Raw genomic sequence first — 19,283 nt, 5'->3', positions numbered from 1 at the left:
GGCTCCAGCCTAGGAGTTAGGTCTCCAGGAACATAGACTCACCCCCTGCCAACGGCTCCAGCCTTAGGCTTAAATGCCCGGAGGATTAGGGCCCGTTCTTGTACAGGCTGCTAAAAGAAAGCAAGGGGTCGCTGCCAGCGGAGGAACGGGGAGCTGGGGAGAGCAGGGAAAGAACCGGCTTCAGCCCCAGCACTGCACAGAGGCTGCAGTACACGCTGAGCGCTGGCCCCAGCTGCTCCTCCAGTCACAGGCTTTAGCAGCAGGCTCAGCTCCGCCATGGAGCGGGGCAGCTGCCCTACATGGATGGCTGACGGACATGCTGCTAGCAGCCCGGGACTTGCCAAACTTCCAAGTGCCTGTGACTAAGCGCTGGGGGTTGTTGTGAGCACAGACCACAGGGGAACAGCTGGCCTGGCCCCAGCTGCGGGTCCCTCTGGCCTCTGCATTGGTGTTGCTTCCTTCCCGCTTGCAGAAGGCTTTTTCCTCCTCTGCTTAGGCAGTGAAGTGAAACTAGGGGGGTGGCCATGGTTCCAGGCAGCATCATATCACATCCTTGCTGCCGTTGCTCCACCCCACCCTGCTCAGCCCGAGTGTCAGCTAGTCCCAGGATGGACTACTGCAGGGAACAGCGCCGCAGCTGGGATGAGGCTGGAGGACAGTGGGGATCCCCAGCCCTTCACAGGAAAGCTTCTTGTGCCATCCCTAGGACTTTCCTTGCTAGAAAGGAAGTTCCTCAAAGCGTGAACGGTGCCACCAGTAACCCAGGCTGCACCTGCGGCCCTTGAGAGACTGAGCTGCACCTGGATCACAGCCCACGGGCTCCCCCTGCTCGGTCTGTCCTTCTGAGATCACGCTACACTGCGAGGTCAACATGGGCAGAAAGGAGCTTCCTCGTGCCCATGTAAATGCTGCATGTTGGTCTGTTTTAACATCTTGCTGCTGGAAATTGCAGCTCACCTGTGAAATTCAGCACCAGCAACACTAGCCTCAGGGACAGCCTGTCACTGAGCAAGGGGCTGATTAGAATTACCTAGGTGTTTGCACCTCACAGAGCTCCGGCAGGTGACTAAACAGCAGCAGCAACGGCAGAGCAGCCAAGCCCCCGTGGCAGGGCCACGCTAGCTGCCGCAGCAAGATGGGTTCTGCGCCTTCACTAGAAACCAGAAGAGAGTTTCAATCTCACGAGCAACTAACGATGGCTCCAGACCCAAGAATCAGCCCCCATATCCTGCGCAGGGCAGCAGCATGGGGTCTGTCTACAACGCAATTAAAAAACCCACAGCTGGCCCAGGCCAGCTGACGGGCTCATGGGGCTCAGGGTAAGGGGCTGCTTAACTGCCCTGTAGACATCCAGGCTTGGGCTGGAGCCAGGCTCTAGGACCCTGCAAGGTGGGAGGGTTCCAGAGCTTGAAATGTTTAAATCCCTGCATCACCCCTCGCAAGGGGCCTGCACGCAGGCATCTTCCTCAGGCATGGAAGTGGAGTCACCCGCAGGAAGATGCTGCAGTAACTGAAGCCTCAGCACCGAGGGGAGTAGGCAGCTGTGCCCTGGTGCTTCAGGGAAGGGGCTAAGAGAAGGGCCAAGGGGCAGCCGGCTTGCAGCTCCACTCTGTGCCCCTTAACCTCCCCCTGCTGCAGGGGAAAGGACAAGGAAACCCCTTGGCAGGTACAGCCAAGGCAGGATGCTGCAGTGCCCCACAGCTGTAGAGATCAGCTCCAGGAGCCATGGCAGCCGCCACCCCCACCCCAGCAATGACGAGACATTAGCAACGAGCAGCTCTGGGAGCGAGGCAGTTCAGACCTGTCCTTTTATTGGAGATTTTCACAGTTGATTGGGGGGGGGAAGGAAACAGTCCTTAGCCCCCATGCAAGCGCAGCCAGCAGGACAGTGCGGCCATACAGAAAATACAGGCCACGATGCACAACGGGGAGTGGGGCAGAGCAGCTGGGAAATCCAGGAGCAGGAACTGGGCTGGTCAGAGATACAGGCAGAGAGGAAATGCCCTCCCCAGGGGAGCTCCAAAGTGGTCAAAGCATGGCAGACAGACAGATGAAACGAACACAGATATTTCTCTCCTGAATTGTTCCTACCACAAGTCGCTTTGGCTTCCCTGGGGCATCTCATTTTCCAGGGACAGTTCTTGGCCATGGCCCCGTGGTGAAGAGGGCAGGGTGGGGGAGCACGTGTGTGAATGCTGGGGGCAGGGCACTCTCCCCGCACCCACGACCATCCTTGACGTACGAGCGTGATGTAGGAGCGAGAGCTCTGCTTGGAGGGGCTATGCTCTCCCAAAGGACTGCACTGCATGAGGGGCAGGATCCAGGGACAGGGCCAAGGCTCCACCTCCCTCCCATGCAGGGATGCCTGGTGGGGAGCGCGGCAGCTGCACCGTCACTAGAAACATTTTCAAAAGGAAACCAGATGCTTCTGAAACAGCTTTCAGTAGCTTTGCTATAGCAAGCTGGGCTCACTTCACACTGGACAGTGCCGGGTGCAGCTAACAGCTCCCTGCACCTACGGGGTGGGGCGCTGACTGCAGCCCCCCCCAGCTCAATGGAGAGCAGCCACCACTGGGATCCCCAGCCCTGCAGAACCACAGCCATGGGCAGACAGGCCCTGCCCACTCTCCCTCACCCAGAAACAGCTGCATCCTCTCACAGAGACTGGTTCCTTTGGGAGCCCCCCGTCTAACCCTCCAGAAGGGGCAGCGTGGCACCAGCACCGTTACAGACACTGCTCTGCGGACAGCAGGTCTCAGGTGCTGCCAGGGGAGGGAGGCCGACAGAGCAGCTCTCAATGCATAGAAATCTCGTGCTTCTTGTCCCGTGCACAGAGGCGTGCAGAGGGCTCAGCGGCCCTGGGCCCCGGCTGCTCCTGGGATCCTCACACAGCTCGCCATCCCTCCAGCCGTGCTCCAGCCCCGCAAGCTGCTGCAGTGAGTGCTGATCCCGCTGGCCGGGGCACCAGTCCCCTCCGGCAAAGAAGGTCATTTCTGCGATTTACAGTCCATGGGTACGGGGGGGCAGAGCCTCCAGGCGCGAAACAAGGACGCACAGAGCCCCGGCTCCTCTCTGGCGGGAGAGCAGCAGACCGTGCTGGCCTGTGCAGGGCCGGGGGGGTTCCAGGGCAGCTTGTGGGGCAGGCTGGGCTGTGGCACTGCTCCTCGGGCCTCGCCGCAGATGGGGCTAGTTCCTTGCCGCTATGACAACCGACAAGGCCACGCCGCCGAGCGCCACGGCTGTGGCGCCAAAGAGCCACTTCCAGGGGATGGACTAGAGGGGAAGGAAAGAGCCGGTGAGTGTTGGCTGGCCACCCTTGGCAGCGGGTTGGTCAGAACCCTGAGGGCTCTGGTGCCAGAAAGCAGCACGGAAGGGGCAGGTCAGGGGCTGGGGAGGGCGAGGGACCAGCCCTAGTGCCTTGCACATAGGGGTGGGGAAGCCCAATCCCGAGCTGGCGTGCAGCGAGGATCCCTGCTCCAGGAGCACTCGGGCAGAGTGGGGCCCAAGGGGCAGGCCGCGCGCTGTGCGCCGAGCACTCCCCTGGATGGGGGAGCAGAGCACCCTCTGCCTAGCTGGGGCAATGGCAGCGGGCGGGAAGAGTGTGCTGCAGTGCCAGGAGCCATTCCTCGGCCCTCTCTGCATCCTGCCCCCGCACTGCCAAGCACAGCGAGCCAGCAGCTCGGCCCTCCCCGCTCCAGATCCACCTCCAGCCTGCTCAGCCTTTCCCCAGCAGGGCGGGGTGGCTCTGCGCTGACTGGGAGAGCTACAGCAGGCCTGCTGGGGGGAGAACTGCAGCCCAGCTCTGCCAGCGTGTGGGCACCCTCAGTGGCAGCAAGACAGACCAAGGCATGCAGCCAGCGTGGAACCGCCCAGGCAGTCACAGAGCTCGGAAGAGCCAACAGTGCATCGTCACTGCTTTCCCGGGCCACATTCCCACCCGCGCCGCTCCCATCACTCACCCGGGACGACTTGTCTTTGCATGGCGCAGGGGTGCTGCTGCTGGTGGGGTTCCCCAGCATCTTCTTGTACATCGCCGTCTCCACGTTCTTCTGGTCCGCGTGTTTCTTCATCAGCTTGGAGAGCTCAGCGTGGATTGTCTGGGAGCGGGAAAGCAAGGCACGCCTGAGACGCCAGCCCCACCTCCCCTTTCAGCCAGCTCCCAGCACTCTCTGCAGACTGGGGCCGAGAGAAAAGAGCAACACGTCGGCTCTGCAAGGGGTGAGTCCAGCTCATTCACACCCAGCCGCCAGACCCTCGGAGCCAGGCACTGCTGCTCTGGGTTTCCAAGGGCGCCGCATGAAGGAGCTCAGACACCAAGGCTGCTGCAGCTGTATTCCCCACTGGGCAGCAGGAGCCAAGTGTGCAGAGGGCACCTCACCCCGACTCTGAGCAGGGGCACCACACCCGCACTGCTCACACCACAGCTTTCACCCGCCACTCAGTTCAGGCAGGCCAGGCCCCTGCCAGGGGGAGCAGGCAGCTCGGAACAAGGACTCCTGGGTTTGGCTCCTTGCTGTGCAGCCAGACACCTCACTTCTCTGCCTCAGTTTCCCACCTTTGAGAGCTCCAGGAGTGGGTGACAGGGCCTGGCATTTGGTTCAACCCTCTTGCAGGCGAGATGCACCTTTGTGCTGGGTAAGGAGGCTGCACCTCTGAGGCTGGGTCTGCCCAGGCCCCAGCCCTGGGCAACGTGATGAGAATCACCCCGCTCCCCTCCATCCAAGTCCCTCTGCAAGCACGTGGCTCAGCCTAGGTCCGTCAGGCAACACAGGCCACTCCCAACCCCTTGGGATGGTTCCCCAGCATGCCCAGGAAGCACTGCTTGCCCTGCCCGGCTGGGGGGGCTGGCCAGGGCGTGGACGCCCCCAGCAGAGGTGGTAACTCCAGCAAGGGCAGGACAACAGGAGGTCTCAGCAGAACCAGGTGTCTCAGGCAGAGCAGGCCCTGCAGCTTCCAGCCCCTCCCAGGGTGGAGCCGCAGCCAGCACCACAGCCGTTCTGCTGGGAGCCTGAAGTCGCTCCCGGCAGGTGCTGGGCATGGTTGACTGGCAAAGCCTGCTCAGCCAAGCTGCTTTCTGCAGCATACGCTCCCCTGAAGAGGCCTCAGCGTGGTGAGCAAGTAGCCATGGAGGTAAGCGGCTCCACGCTCAGCAGGGTTCATTAGCCCATTCAACACCCAGCAGGCCTCCCTGCCTTCCAGGCGAGTCAGTTGCATGGTCCCTCCTGGCCCCGAGGGGAACAAGGCAGCTCCCAGAGCAGCAGCATCCTGCCAATGGATCCTCAGAGCCTCCTGCAGCAGGGAGATCTGCCTGCACCAGTGATGTGTCCAGGAGCATTGCCCACAAGCAGGCTTGCTCCCCAGAGATCGGCAGGGCACCTCGTGACAATGGGGGAGGGCAAGGACTCAGTGTGGAAAAAAGCAGCAGAACCACATCCCTGGCCCGACAGGAGGGAAGAACATCTTAGAAAAACCCACGTCCCCTGATGCAGCTGCCCTCCTCCGGCTGTCGCTCAGCTGCAGGCTTCTGGAGGGGGCAGTCAGACAGGCAGCAATGGCCAGGACGACGGAGCTACGAGCAAAGACGAGTGCAGACACCCAGCGAGTGCTGCTGAACTACGTGTATGTGCAAGTGTGGAGCAGGCCCCCGGCTCTGGACAAGCTGCCCAGACAGTCCCTGGTGTCAGAGCCTGGGCGGCCCTTAGACCTTCTGCTGTCTCCAACGTAAGGCACTTGCACAGCCCTTGGCCAGAAGGCTGCTTGCGTGGACAGGGAAGAGATGCCTGGCCTAGGAAGCTTGAGAGGACACTGGGTACGGTTTTCAGGACAACGGAGCCAATAGCAACCCCACTCCAAGGGCCCACTCTTTTCTACGCCCCCAGCCATGAGAGTCACTGACGGCTGGCTTGGGAGGAGGGGAAAGCAGCACGGCCCTGTAGTAAACAGTCTAGGAGATGGTCAGATCAGCATCCAGTGGGAGTGGAGCAGAGGCCAGCCCACCTCCACCAGAGACGGTGCATTGCAGCATGGGGCTTTAAAGGGGTGAATGGATGCGCTAGAGCCCTTGGGAAGGTCCCATTAGCCGGGTTAGCGGCCGAGGGCTATTTCACAGGAAACGGTGCTGATTTTTCAGTCAGTGGGAAATGATTTGGGGGGGTGTGGGGAGAAAATGAGACTCCAACTCTGCCCCAGAAATGAAGAATGGCAGGGATGCAGCAGAGTTTGTTTGGATTCCTACCAGAGAGGCTGGGCGAGGGGAGGGCACGTTACGATCAGTTGGAATTTGGACTCTAGCAGGATCCCATCAAGCCCTTGCTAGTCTGTTTAGCATGATCACCTGGCTGCTCTCAGACGTGGGATTCCAGGTACTTCTGCAGTTTAAATCCCCTCCCTGAGCCCAGCGGGGAGCTAAGCTGGAGAGCCCCGAGGTTTCAGAAGAGCTGCAGGCCAGTCCCAGCGCAGCATGGAACTGAGCTCACAGCCCTGCGCTCCTAACCCCCTTGGACTTGAACTAGGTTCAGACAAGGTGGGTTCGAGATCCAGTTAGGGGCGTTTTCCCAGCACCTTGGGCGGTGAGAAGTCACCGTCTCAGCCCCACTCTCTGGGATACAGCAACAACTGCCTCTGCCCCCACAGGCTGAGGGTTCCCAGCAGCCTCTAGCCAGCGCCCAAAGCCCATGTCAGAAAAGCCAGAACAGAGCTGTGTGTGGACAGGGCACAAACCCAGGTCCCGGCTGCTGCCTTTGCCACTTGTGTAGTGGGGCTGCGCCCTCTGCTGGGGGACGCTGGATGTTGTCTCTTCACAGTGGACAATCCCACCAAGGCCCATAGTCAAGGTGGAAAGTTACTTAAAGGAGCCAAAAGTCCCTTGACTTCGTTATTTATCCTGGGTGTTCCTAGTTTAAAGGCATCCGAGTTTGCTGGTCCCCAGTGACGGGCTTTCCCCACAACGTCTCTCTCATTTGGAGCACGAGAAGAGTCAGGGCCGTCTTGCTTTTGCATTCCTGTGCTAGCCAGACACTGCAGGGAAAGGCGCTTCTTTTACAGACCACAGGGAACTTCCAGTTTGTGCATTTCATGGACAGGACGCAGGCTCTGGAAAGAGGAACGTTTACAAAACCAGCATTTGGGGCCAAATTTAATCTGACCGCTTCCATGATGATAATAAATCAGGGGAACCCGACAGACGAGTGGATTCCGGAAGGTATAGTTAAGATGCTTTCAACAGTGAAATGCAACAGTTTAGCCTAGAGCTTGCTGCTTACCGCAATCTCACAGGCTGTCTGCAGATGTGGTTCTGCTAGGAGGGTGTAACGTCCAATGGCTTTCATCAGAGCTGTGAGCCCATGAGGAACTGCTCAGTTCACTCTCTCGCTGTGCAGCAAGACATCTCCAGAGCAGAACCGACCCCCATGGGGGCAGCTACTGGCAGAGTCCCCTTTTCACCTACCCTGTTTTAAGAGTTAGAATCTGGAACTTCCAAGCAGAGCATGGGAAGAGAGACAAGCTTAATATTGTGGTCCGCGTCTGGCGAAAGGCACCTGCCTGAAAGCCCGGTGGAACTCTGTCAGACACAGACGAGCGCAATATGTTGGGGGAGAGTCAACGCTGCTTTTGGAAAGGGAAGTCACGCCTCACCAGTCTGCTAGAATTCTTTGAGGGGCTCAGCAAGCATTTGGACAAGGGTGATCCAGTCCATACAGTGTACTTGGACTTTCTGAAAGAAAGCCTTTGACAGATCCAACAGCAAAGGCTCTTAACAACAAAGTAAGCTGTCATGGGACGAGAGGGAAGGTCCTCTCCTGAATCAGTAACTGGTTAAAAGACAGGAAACAAAGGATGGGAAAAGGTCAGTTTTCACAATGGAGAGAGGTAAATAGCTGTGGTCCCCCAAAGATCTGTACTGGGACCAGAACTGTTCAACATAGCCATAAATGGTCTGGAAAAAGGGGCTAACAGTAGGTGGCAGTTTGCAGATGATACAAAATTACTAAAGACAGTTAAGCCCAAAGCTGATTGTGAAGCGTTACAAAGGGATCTCACAAAACTGGGTGATGGGGCAACAAAATGGCAGATGAAATTCAGTGTTAAGTGCAACATAATGCACAGTGGAAAAGAGAATCCAACTACACTTACAGAATGAGGAGGTCTAAGTGAGCTGTTAACATTCAAGAAAGGTCTTGGAGTCACTGTGGATGGTTCTTTAAAAACACCCGCTAAATGTGCAGCAGCAGTCAAAAAAGCTAGCCATGTTAGGAACCATTAGGAAAGGGCTAGATAATAACGCAGAAACTATAAACATCCATTGCATGTCCACACCTTGAATGCAGCTGAACGCAGTTCTAGTTACCCCATCTCAAAAAAGACGTATTAGAATTGGAAAAAGTACAGAGCAGGACAACAAAAACGATGAGGGGGATGGAACAGCTTCCGTAGCAGGAGAATTAAAAAGACTAGAACTGTTCAGGTAAGAATAGAGAAGACTAAGGGGGGAGATGAGAGAGGGCTATAAAGGAAAGGGCACGAATGATGTGGAGCAAGTGAATGAGGAAGTGTTCTATTTAGCTCTTCATAGAGCACAAGAACCAGGAGTCACCTGATGAAATTAAGAGGCAGCAGCTTTAAAACAAACGAAAGGAAGAACTTCTTTACCCAATGCACAGTCCACCTGTGAAACTCGTTCCCAGGGGAAGCTGTGAAGGCTGAAAGTATAACAGAGTTCAAAAAAGGATTAGCTAAGACACGGATAGGTCCATCAATAGCTATTAGCCAAGATGGTCAGGAACGTGACCCCATGCTCAGGGTGTCCCTAAACCTCTGACTACCAGAGGCTGGGACTGGATAAGTGGGGATGGGTCACTTGATAATTGCCCTATATTGTTCATTCTCTCTGAAGCATCTGGCACTGGCCACTATCGGAGACAGGACACGGGGCTGGATGGACCATTGGTCTGACCAATATGGGTCATGTTAAGACTCCTCTAAGCCACAGAGCAGGTGAAGCTAAATTCTGGAGCTCATGGAAAACAAGTCCCATGCAGCAAATTGTGAGCTAGGTAAAAACGCTGCCCTCCAGATCACTGCAGCTGGTGGGAAATTTGGCAGCCAGGAGAAGAGGCCAGCTCTGTGCTGTGCCGGTGTCACACACTGATTTTTCTTCCTTTCTAATTAAAAGAGTGAAGCTGATGGGTCCCCAAGAAGCAGCCTCTGCTAACATTCCTGATGCGCAGGAGACGCCTAGGGGAGAGCTGGGATCATGACTGACAACATCACTCACATGCCATCCTACTGGTTTATCCCAGCACCTGCTATTTGCCTCACCCAACTGGGCCAGCCTGGCTTTGGCCTCGTCTTCACGGGGAAAAGGCGCGTTCTCCCCTCGAACTAACACACACCCAGGAAAATCCTAGGGAGATGAGGCAGATGAGGAGGAGTTACCACCACCTCTTTTCCCAGGAGAAAGGCACCCTTTTAGGCTGATGGCCCTGAGGCCCAGACCGGCATTCACTATGTTTGCACAGTCCCTAGCACAATCGGCCCATCCTATCTGTGGCCTTTACCTGCTACCGGGATACAAAGTTTAACAACATGGCAGTGAAATGCCCAGAGATGCCGATTTCTAAAACAACAGGCACTCACTGACAGACAGGAAGAGCTCGTCCCCAGAGCAAAGCACTGCTCTGCTCTCTGCCCTGACACGTTTGTGTGCTCTGCCCCCGTACCCGATGGCAGCAAGGACTGGGGGCTTCCTGGCTGCCTCGGGGCTTCCATTCCTGCAGCAGGGCATTAACTGGCAGGAAATTCCCAGCCCAGAGTTCATCCTGGCCCACATGCTGAACTGGAGTCCAGGTCTTCGGGGCTGCTCCCAGGGCAGAGTCAGTCACGCTCTGCACTGCCACACAAGGAGCCGGGGTTTGGTTCCCCCCCCACCCCGCAAGGATGGTCCAAGACGCTGGAGTAGCTGCTGGAAGTCGCTTGGCTGGGACCATCAATGCCGGGGCTATTTTTAACTAAGGATTGGGCTGGCAGAGCCTTGCCTGCTGTGGGGCTCAACCCTAGCAGGCAGAGGAGGAAGGGAAAAGAAGAGGCCCAGTCGATCAGTTCACTTGTCCGTAGCTGGAGCGGGTCTAGCCCCTATGCTATGCAATGTGAGCACACCACACATGGTTCTCCAGCAATCTGAGCACCCCAGGAGATGCAGCCTCCTCCGGGTCAGCGGAGCAGGGCTGACCGCTCCCGAGGAGTGCCGGCCAGCCTCCCCAAGCTGGGACAGCTGGCAACAAGAACACAGAGTCTCAACGAAGTGGAGCGATCCCTCACAAACAGGAGCCTTGAGGCTCCAGCGGAGTGAATCCCTGCCTGGTCCCTAGCTTCCACCCCAGCAGGAAGAGGAACGAGCCAGCCAAGCCCAGCTGGCAGAGTGGCAGCGGGCACAGCAGCCTACCTTGTTCGATGGCTCCAGCTTCAAAGCTGCTTTGAGGATGGGTATGGCCTCGCTGTACTCGCCCTGCTGCGCCAGCACCTGGAAGGTGAGCCACAAAGCTAAGCAGAGAGGCCCCCGCCGTCCCTCACCTCCATTCCCCAGTGCCCACGCTCCCACCCAGCCTGCGAGAGGCCGGGGACTCCGTCCCACCCAGCCTGCGAGAGGCCCAGGGCTCTGTCCGGCATGCATGCCGCCACGAGAAGGGGCTCAGAGCCCCTCCCTCATAGCCCCACCCTTACCTTCCCTTTTCGGAAGAGGGCCTTGATGTTCTCTGGCTGGTGCTCCAAGACCAGGTTGCAGGAGCGCAGGGCAGCCTCGTAATGGTCCAGTTTGAGCTGAGAGGCTGCCAGGTTGTTGAGACATTTCACCTTCACCTCCAGCAGCTCGGCCTCCTCCTCAGGGCTGAAGTCGACTGCAGAGATCCCAGAGCCAAGTCACACCCCGAGAGTACAGCTTCCCAGCCCTGCTGGAGTTCCCCAAGGTTTGCCACTGGAGGGAAGCCTCCTTCCTGTACCCCAAGGTCATGCAGGTGTCTGGACCTCACCTGGGCCACCAACAGGGTTATCCCTGGGGAAGCCCCAATAGGCTGCTGGGTTCTGGGCAGAGAGGAGCCAGCTCACAGCCGTGGACAGACCAGTGCAGGGTGTCTGTGGTGCCCTGGCTCTCCAAGCTGCACAGCTGGCAGTGCCCGAGGAACGCTAATGTGGGGATGGCACGGGTGAGCTGGGGAAGGATCAGGTGGTCAGTGAAGGAAGCAGGCTGTAAAACCACAGAACGCTGCTTCCCCAAAAAATCTTCCTTTGGCACCACAGAAGGTCCCTGGCCCCACAGGGCCCTGGGCACAAAATGCCTCAGCAAGGAGGCGTCTCAGAGGTGCAGCTGCCCATGACTAGAGGGCAGCAGCTCCCAAGAGACACAGGAGGCAGGCTACCACGAGACCCAGCTCCCGGGCAGGGGTGGGGGAAGCAGGGTTTCCCAGCTCAGGGGTGGAGAGCAGCGTGTCTGAAAGGGGCCAGCATCACATAGCCGGCTGAGGAGGGTGGAGCAAGGGCTGTGTCTGATCACCAAGGGTGGGGCACAGCATGGTAGAGATGCCTCCGACAGGCAGTAACTCCACTTCCCAGAGCAGCGCTGCCCACAGAGCACAGCCGTGTGGGCAGGACGGGCGACCCAAGAGCAGGGCAGGTACCTTTGGAGCTGGAGGCGATGGCCTTCAGGGCGATGTCGTAGGAGTTGATGGCCAGCACGTACTCCGCTTGCTGGTAGTAGAAGTTCCCACGCTCCCGCTTGCGATTGGCCAGCTGGATTTTGTCCCTCCCACTGAGGAGCTCCAGATCGGGAGCATCCTGCACGGCCAGCAGCTGCACTTCCAGGGTGAGGGCTGCGTGGGGTGGGATGTCGGGGCTCCTGCTCAGATGGAGGAGACACGATGGCACCTCTTGCAGGGCCCGGCCCCGCCCAGGCTGCGGTGGCTCTGGAGCGCTCGGCCCAGTGAAGCAGCTCTGAAGCGTGCTACCACTCTGCTTTGGAGCCGCCCGGAACCGGCGCCAGCGCCTGCCCCTTAACACCCACCCGCCACTCTGAGCCACGGGCATTCAGTGCTGGGGAGAAGGGCAGCCCCCACGACCGACGTGCACGGAGCAGCCCAGAACAGGGAGGCCAGTGGGAGAACAGACCCTTGTCAGCTGAGCCTCTACCCTGGCGCAGCGAAGCCTCGTCCCTCCCTGAGGGGCAAGGGGGCCACACTGACGCCTGGGCTCATTAACAGGGACTGCTGCTTAGGTGGGGACACATGTCCACGAGGAACCAGACTGAGACCAATCTCCCCGCTGCGGAGTCTCCAGCCCCTTGGCCTCGCTGCTGCAGGCTAGGGGCCACCCTGGCTAAGTTTCCCCTCCAGGATCCTCACCCCTCCCTTAGGTCCTGCTGAGGCTACTCTCGCCGCGGCAATGGAGCCCGAGGTCCCAAGACTTCACTCACCTGCCCTGCGGGCCGTAGCAGTACTTAGCATCCGACATGATCAAGGCGGTTTCTCCCCTTTCCATCAGCTGTACACACAGATCTAGAGCCTGCAGGGACCCAGAGTTCAGAGGGGGGGTCAGTGGGGGTTCCTCTCCGCTCGGGAGCAGGCGGTCATGGATTCAAATCGCCCAGCCAGACTTGGGCTCGTACCTGCTGGACAGGTCATTACACCAGGGTGCCTCTGGCCCACGACTGCTGGGCCACGCACAGGAGCAGCTCAGAGTGGAGGCTGCCAGGCCGTCAGGGCTGCCACGCCAACCAACGCGAGCACAGCACAACGCACGGGCAGAGCAGGGGCGCATCAGCCTGCGGGTCCCAGAACTGGGCCTCTACATCCGAACCACAGTGCTTAGCGCAGAGGGCTGGGCCAACTGGCCAACGCAACACAATGCATCGGAGCAAGACAGGGAGCCCTGCTGCCTGGCAGGCCAAGGAAGCACTCATACGGCTCCTGGGGGTTGCCAGAACATGCCAGGGGCACACACTCCCTCCCCCACCTCTTCGCTAAATCCTTAGAGAATAACCAGTGAGATGAGGAGGCCAGGGGAGCTCCCTCTGGAGCACCTGGTGTCTGCAGTCAGTGGGGGCAGACAGGACACCAGGGCCAGAGGGAGCAGCAGTCTGACCCCACCAGACCCTCCCACCCGTACATGCCCATGTCAGTGAACCAGGCTTTACAAGCCAGCTGGGCTCCACCAGGCAGGCCAGCCTCTGTGCAGAGATTCTCCTCACTGCTCCACTCCCTTCCCAAACAGCCTCGGCCCCCTTGCACCTACCTGGATGACGTCACAGTCTCCCAGGGTGAAGGAGAGGCTGGGATCATTGTCCACCATGCTGCCATCACCCAGCATCGCCTTGAGCCAGATGGTGACATCCTGGCCTTTACGCGGCCGGCTCTCCACGCCTTGACCCGGGACCAGGGTCTTCTTCTTGAGCAAGCCACTCCCTAGGCAGGCAGATGAGAAGCCAGAAGCACGTCACACTCAGAGGGAGAGAGAAAGGCTGTCTCGATTCATGCTGCCCGTGCCCTCTCGTGTTCAGAGCAAGAGGGGATGCAGCCAAGTTGTCCCGTTCCCACGCTCAGAGCTGGCCCCGCAACCACTGCTCCCGTGGCTTATGTTGAGAAGAATGTGGGGCTCTGCAGGGCACTGGATTCACCGCCTGGGGGAATGAGGGTGCCTGGATACAGATGCCGAGGAGGGACAGTGGGACAAAGCAAACTCACCCCCCCCACAACTACCTCCCACACGCCACTGTCCTGGCCCACAAGGGACAGGGCTAGAGACAGGAGTGAGGAACCTTGACTTCATCCCTCTGAGTTTCCTTCAGCCTACTTGCCCCTCCTTGGAGGAAGGGGAAGGGCCTGAGACAACAGGAAACAGCATGACACCTTCCTACACAGGGTCTTACCCAAGACATCAAGCCATTCCTCTGCCGCCTGTGGCATCTCCGAGGCCTCCGCTGGGGCTTGCTCTGATCCAGGCGCAGGGGTGTCCTTTCCGGCTGGTGGGGCCCTTTCCGTCCCTATGTCCTCCAAAGGAGGGAGTTCACTCATGTCGTCATCGTCATCATCATCATCTAGGACTTCAAAGTCCTCCCCGCTGTCCAGCATGGAGTTGCTGGCTTTGGCGAGGCCCGACGAGCTGAGATCCATGTTGGTGTCAGCCCAGTCAGGGGAGCCATTGGCCGGCCCCTCCCCTCCAGAAGCCATTGCAGAGAGGCGATGCGAGGATCAAACTAACTAGGAAACAAAGATAGAAGAGGGTGCGCTGTTTGTGGGGCGGGGAAGAGGTTCAGAAGAGCCATAGTTGAAGATTCAAGAATTACTCTGAAATGGGGCCTTGGAGCCCAGCCCCGCAGCCCTTGAGGAAGTCAGCATCATCCTCTGAGAAGCAGTGACCGTAGCCCAGCAGCTGCCAGGCTGTGATCCCGAACTATCACGAGAGGAATTGCCAAGGGGGCAGAACCAAAGCACCTGAAATTGCACTGCCTCACTGAAGGGGTTTGTCGTCATTTCCCAGCCCCGCCCAGGCTGGTGCCTGAACTCTGGGTGCAAACTGACAGGCTCCGTGGTAGCCTGCAGTTGCCTCTACTCTTTGCCAGGCGCTTTGCAGGGCTTCTCCCACGGCTCTCAAAGCCAGAAGCCCAGCGTGGAGGAGTTCATCTGAAGCTGACCCCAGGATTGCTGCAGCCACACATTTCCCTAACTTGTTTGCATGTACAGCAAGACCTACACAGGGAAGGAGCAGGGCTCCTCTGGGAGACAGAGCCTAATGTGGGCAGCATGGGGAGGAATTAGGAGCCGTCAAGCTCACAGGCAACAAAGAGCCTAACTGGCAGTGGGAAAATATTTCCTGGATACAGATTCCACAGCCAGGGAGGCAGGCGGGTGAGCCTCTAACCAGTGCTTTAGACAGACCTGGCTGACAGACACCCTGCGGTGGAGATTACCCCAGCACTGAAGCAACTGGGGACAGGTGGCTGGTACCTCTGGGCTGGGCTGCACCCTCGCAGACAGGCTCTTGGTCTTCAGTCAAGGGGAGTGTTCCATAAGCCCAGCCGTTTAGAAAGGGGCTTCATTCCTCTCTTCCAAGGTATCTGGGGGAAAAAGGCAAAAGAAAAACCACACGCCTGAGGATTCTCTTGCAGAGTCTGAACTCCCCACCATCCATCCCACGTCTGGAGGGTTTTAGACCCGATACCAGAGCCACCCACATATTGTACTGATTTAGAGCCAAGTATTGCAAAATAATTACTGGGATGAGACGAGTGAGTGATGCCACCAAGAGCCCCAGGGCAGACAGATTATGTCAACCCAGCTTCCCAGCCTGGCCTCACACCCAGAGGGTGGACAAGCCAAGGCCTCTCAGAGAGACAACAGGAATGCTGTGTATCCACTGCACACCCCGCCGCTGCTCTGGGTCTGACAGAAAGCACTGCCAGCACTAAGGGAAGCGTGTTCATAGCAAGCGCTCAGGCTGCATGTTCTGCTGGCAAATGGCACTTGCTGGAAGCACTCTGATTATTACATCCAAAGCACCACAAGCAGTACACTGAGGAACAGGCAACAGCAAACAGGCAAACAGGTCAGCTCCCAGCCAGGGCAGAAGGGCCAGACACCCCCGTGCACTGGGCCAGCCAGCTCACAGCCAGAGCAGGAACACCCTGGCTAGCGTCTCAGGCGTGATGCAAACCCCGCTCCACAGAGCAGGTACCCTGACAGCTATACACGCAAGCAGAGCGCACATCAGCCTGGGTGGAATAAGCAGAGCCGGATATGAGCAGTAAGAGAACAGGTCTGGGATGGACAGGAAGAGACTGGTCTGGTGACAGCTGATGGAGATAAGGTGCCTCAGCTCTCTCCACGGGAGTAGGTGGTAGCCTCACTGACATCTAATTACAGGAACAAAACTAATGCAAGTCTTGGACACCTCCCCGAGACGACAAACCAGACCCATGACCTACAAAGGGGCAGGAGCCGTTGAGGAAAACAACTGTGGGGGCGAAGCAGCTGCTAGAACCATGTTCAGCAGCAAAAGAGGGCCTGCGAGCAGAGTCTGCAGATCAAATGCCCAGGTGAGAGCTACTGTACCCTGCCTAGCACCCTGGAGTCCTAGGCCCTATCGCAATACGCACCATAAAAAGGCTACAGTCCACCCCAAGCTCTGAGCTGTAGGTTAGCTGGAGAGCCTCCCGTTCCCCCTTGGGGCCCTTCCAGCCTCCTGGCTATCGTCCCATTCATGCACCAAACAGCAAAGCCTCCATCTAGCAATTCTAAGGCAAGCAGCCATTTGTATCCACTACGGCAAAGGCACAGGCCAGAAAAGAGCCAGGCTTTAGGAAGTTACTGCTCAGCATCGTGCCCACCCGGGATCAAAAGAGAAGGACTGAGGGTTGTTGTGCTTTTTTAAACAAAAGTTCTCTCTGCACCACTGCCACGGTTTGTCTCCCTCTCTCTCTCTGGGACCAGGACCAGTGCTCAGATCCGTAGTGGTGAGGACCATGTGAGTAGCTAGATAGAAAGGGGATATTAAACTCTTTGAAGGGTGGGAGACAGTCCAGGGTTAACCGTATAAATCAACAGGCCTGTCTCTCGCTACAAGTCTGCGCAGTACTCAGCACAATCGAGCCTCTGGGAGCTAACACAATATAATAAGAAAGATCACGCCTATAACAATCAAACAAATCTAGCCCGGTTAGCATCCCCTCCTGGCTCTCAGGTCCTTGCTAAAGGCCAGACTCTGCGATTCAATGCAGCCTGGGAGATAAAGTTACATCCCCTGAAACGTTATGGCCACATTTCCGTTCACACTAGTCACGCCGAGAGTGTTCCCAGAACCCTGCAAGGATGGGCACAGCTGGGACGAGCCCAGGAGCTTCCCTTGGCCACCCACTGGCCAGGGAGTCACGGGGGTCTGATGCATTTCTACCACACAGCTCTGCGATGGGTGCAGCTAGGGCAGAACGAAGCAGCACCTTGGGTCACCAAAGGGAACACATGCACCTAGCTGGGACATGACAACCACCAGAGGCAAGCTAGAGAATCGAGTCCTTCGCCAGACAGGCCCCTAGCTACCTGCTCCTGCTTTCCAAACATCCCGGGCTCCTGCCCACAACACCCTGCCCCACCAGCCCCACTCCATCGCCACGGGGGCATTCAGAGCACAGCCACCAGCCAAGAGCACAGCATGGACGGGCAGGCGCTGGGGGAGCCCTTCGGGCCCTCCCAGCCTAGAGAGAGCACAGAGGGCAGCTGAACTGCGAGCCCCCCGCCGCGGACTGCCGGGACTGCGGCGTCGCTCAGGTGTGCGCACGTCCCATCGCCCCTCACCTCCGTGCGGGCAGGGGAGGCAAGCCCAGCTCCCAAGTGCAGAGCCGCGCCGAGCCGCCGAGCGGGAGCCGGACCAGCGGGCAGCGCTTGGACGAGCCGAGCCCGGCCCAGCCAAGGGGCCCAGCCAGAAGCAGAGCTCTGGGGTCGGCCCCGCTTCCCAGCAGCGAGAGGCGGCAGGACCCCAGCCCCAGCCCCAGCCCCAGCCCGGAGAAGGGCCGGGGGCAGAGGTGGGAGCCGGCGCCCTTCACCCCGCCGCTCCCGTCCCCAACCAAGTCCCCGCCGGGCCCGCGGCTGGCCCCGGAGCCGGGCGCTGTGGAAGGAGCCCCCCGCCCGCAGTGCGCCCCGCCCGGCCCGCTCGCTTTTCCCAGCCGCGCTCCGGCAGCCACGACTCCGGCCCTCCCAGGGCCCGGCGGCCGGGGACAGGCTCAGCCGGCGTCACCCGCGCGCAACAGGCGCCGCGCCCCGCCCGGCCGGGCCCCGCGTCCAGCCGAGCCGGGCCCCTCGGCCGGGCCTAGCACGGCCCCCCCGCCAACGGCCCCGGGGGCCCGACACGGCCCCGTCCCCGCCAGCCGCGTCCCCTGCGCCCCGCAGCGCGGCCGCTCACCTGGACTCCGCTCCGACTGGGATCAGCCGCTCCAGCCCCGCCCCCAGCCCTCATTGGCTCCGCTGGGCCGCTCCAGCCCCGCCCCCAGCTCTCATTGGCTCCGCTGGACGGGGAAGTCTGTGGCTACTGGCTGGCTGCAGCGCCCGTCCCGCTGGATCGGCCTTTGCTCAGAGCCTTCTTAAAGGGGCCGCGGCCGGGCTGGGAGCGTGCCAGGGGCTGTAGCTGGGCACAGAGTGGAGCAGGTCGTGGCAGCCCCCAACTCCCATACAGAAAGGGCAGCCGGCAGATCCCAGCATGCACCACTGCACCCCCTGCCTTGGGGAGATGACAGCTCCCAGCATGCACCACTGCACTTCAGCTCTGGGGAGATGACAGCTCCCAGCATGCACCACTGCACTCCAGCTCTGGGGAGATGACAGCTCCCACCATGCACCATTCAACCCCAGAGAGATGCCAGGTCTTGGCATGCATTGCGCTGACCCAAGGTGGCAGCCACCCCAGGGGATGGCAGAGCCCATTAGTGCATGTGCCACTTTCATGTCGGCAGCCTGAATTCTGCCCCCACTTTGCACCTTGGATTGAGACAAGTCCCCTCATTTTAATCCCAAGGTTCCTTGTGGCTGCTCAGAACTGGTGTCCCCGTCACTAGTGGTTATTTACCTCCAAAATGCAGAGTCACTGCACCCTCATTCAGGGTCTTTGTCACATGCTGCACTCCCTGTGGGCCTGGCAGGTTGAGAGGAGTGATCAGGACAAAGCACTGCACTCCTGCTTCTGCAGTTGCTGCAGGCTGCACCTGGGGTTTGCCTCATTTAAGAGACTTTCAGAGTATTGTTTCCACTTCTCCTTTCACTTTTTGGGTATTACTAGCAGTCCCCCCTTCCCTCAGTCCTTCATAGGGGTTATATCTCAAATAACTATTGGGTCTTACACATTTTTATCACAACACAGGGCAAAAATCATTCATTATAACTTCTGACACCGACAAACTATTTTCACATTCATATAAACCTGGGCGTAAGGTACCGTGGTACCTCCAGCAGCTATCCCTGGAGCACTTTCCCTGGCGTGTATAAAAGTATGGTCCAGTAACATCTGACAGCAGCCAGCATTCTGAAATGGACATCACAATATGAGAGCTTAAAGGAAGAGATGAACAACTAAGCCCCAATTCAGGAAACCATCTCTATTTGGGACAGCACTTAAGTACATGCTTTACATGCATCTAAAGTTTAAACACGTGCATCAGTGCTTTCCTGAATTGCAATCCTAGACTACTCTGCTTCAATACTCATTTAACAAACAGAAGATCAGCACTGAAATTTGAGAATTAAACAAAATAATGT

At 58.5% G+C, this 19,283-nt stretch overlaps 1 protein-coding gene across 3 annotated transcripts; it reads right to left on the bottom strand.

The window, feature by feature from the left end:
• Positions 1–1,568: 1,568 nt before the first annotated feature.
• On the bottom strand, positions 1,569–17,983 carry FKBP8 (FKBP prolyl isomerase 8). 3 transcript variants are annotated; one of them, XM_067560807.1, is made up of 10 exons: positions 17,938–17,983; positions 14,991–15,100; positions 13,913–14,243; positions 13,279–13,448; positions 12,461–12,549; positions 11,670–11,887; positions 10,720–10,892; positions 10,442–10,519; positions 3,960–4,097; positions 1,569–3,273 (listed from the first exon to the last, which is right to left on the bottom strand). In XM_067560807.1, exons 3-10 carry the CDS (start codon positions 14,211–14,213, stop codon positions 3,187–3,189), a joined length of 1,254 nt encoding a protein of 417 aa, XP_067416908.1. In that variant the 5' UTR covers positions 14,214–14,243; positions 14,991–15,100; positions 17,938–17,983; the 3' UTR covers positions 1,569–3,186. The 3 variants fall into 3 exon arrangements, with proteins under 3 accessions (XP_067416908.1, XP_067416899.1, XP_067416887.1); XM_067560798.1 differs by lacking the exon at positions 17,938–17,983 and adding an exon at positions 17,334–17,521; XM_067560786.1 differs by lacking the exon at positions 17,938–17,983 and having other exon boundaries at positions 14,991–15,537.
• Positions 17,984–19,283: the final 1,300 nt, after the last annotated feature.

This window comes from Emydura macquarii, unplaced genomic scaffold, assembly GCF_026122565.2.
Source record: "Emydura macquarii macquarii isolate MOO-44397 ecotype Brisbane River unplaced genomic scaffold, CSIRO-AGI_Emac_v2 contig_306, whole genome shotgun sequence".
In the NCBI taxonomy this organism is placed as follows: domain Eukaryota; kingdom Metazoa; phylum Chordata; order Testudines; family Chelidae; genus Emydura; species Emydura macquarii.
Note: the sequence above shows the minus strand (reverse complement) of the source record. Positions and strands in the feature narration are given on the sequence as shown.

What these genes read in the sequence shown, in the direction of transcription:
- FKBP8 (XM_067560807.1), bottom strand. Translation starts at nt 14,213, where the DNA reads ATGGCTTCTGGAGGGGAGGGGCCGGCCAATGGCTCCCCTGACTGGGCT. An exon ending in AGCTGGAGCCATCGAACAAG is followed by an intron (nt 4,098 to 10,441) that starts GTAGGCTGCTGT and finishes TCCCGCTCCCAG; the next exon opens with ACAATCCACGCTGAGCTCTC. An exon ending in GCAAAGACAAGTCGTCCCGG is followed by an intron (nt 3,274 to 3,959) that starts GTGAGTGATGGG and finishes CTTCCCCTCTAG; the next exon opens with TCCATCCCCTGGAAGTGGCT.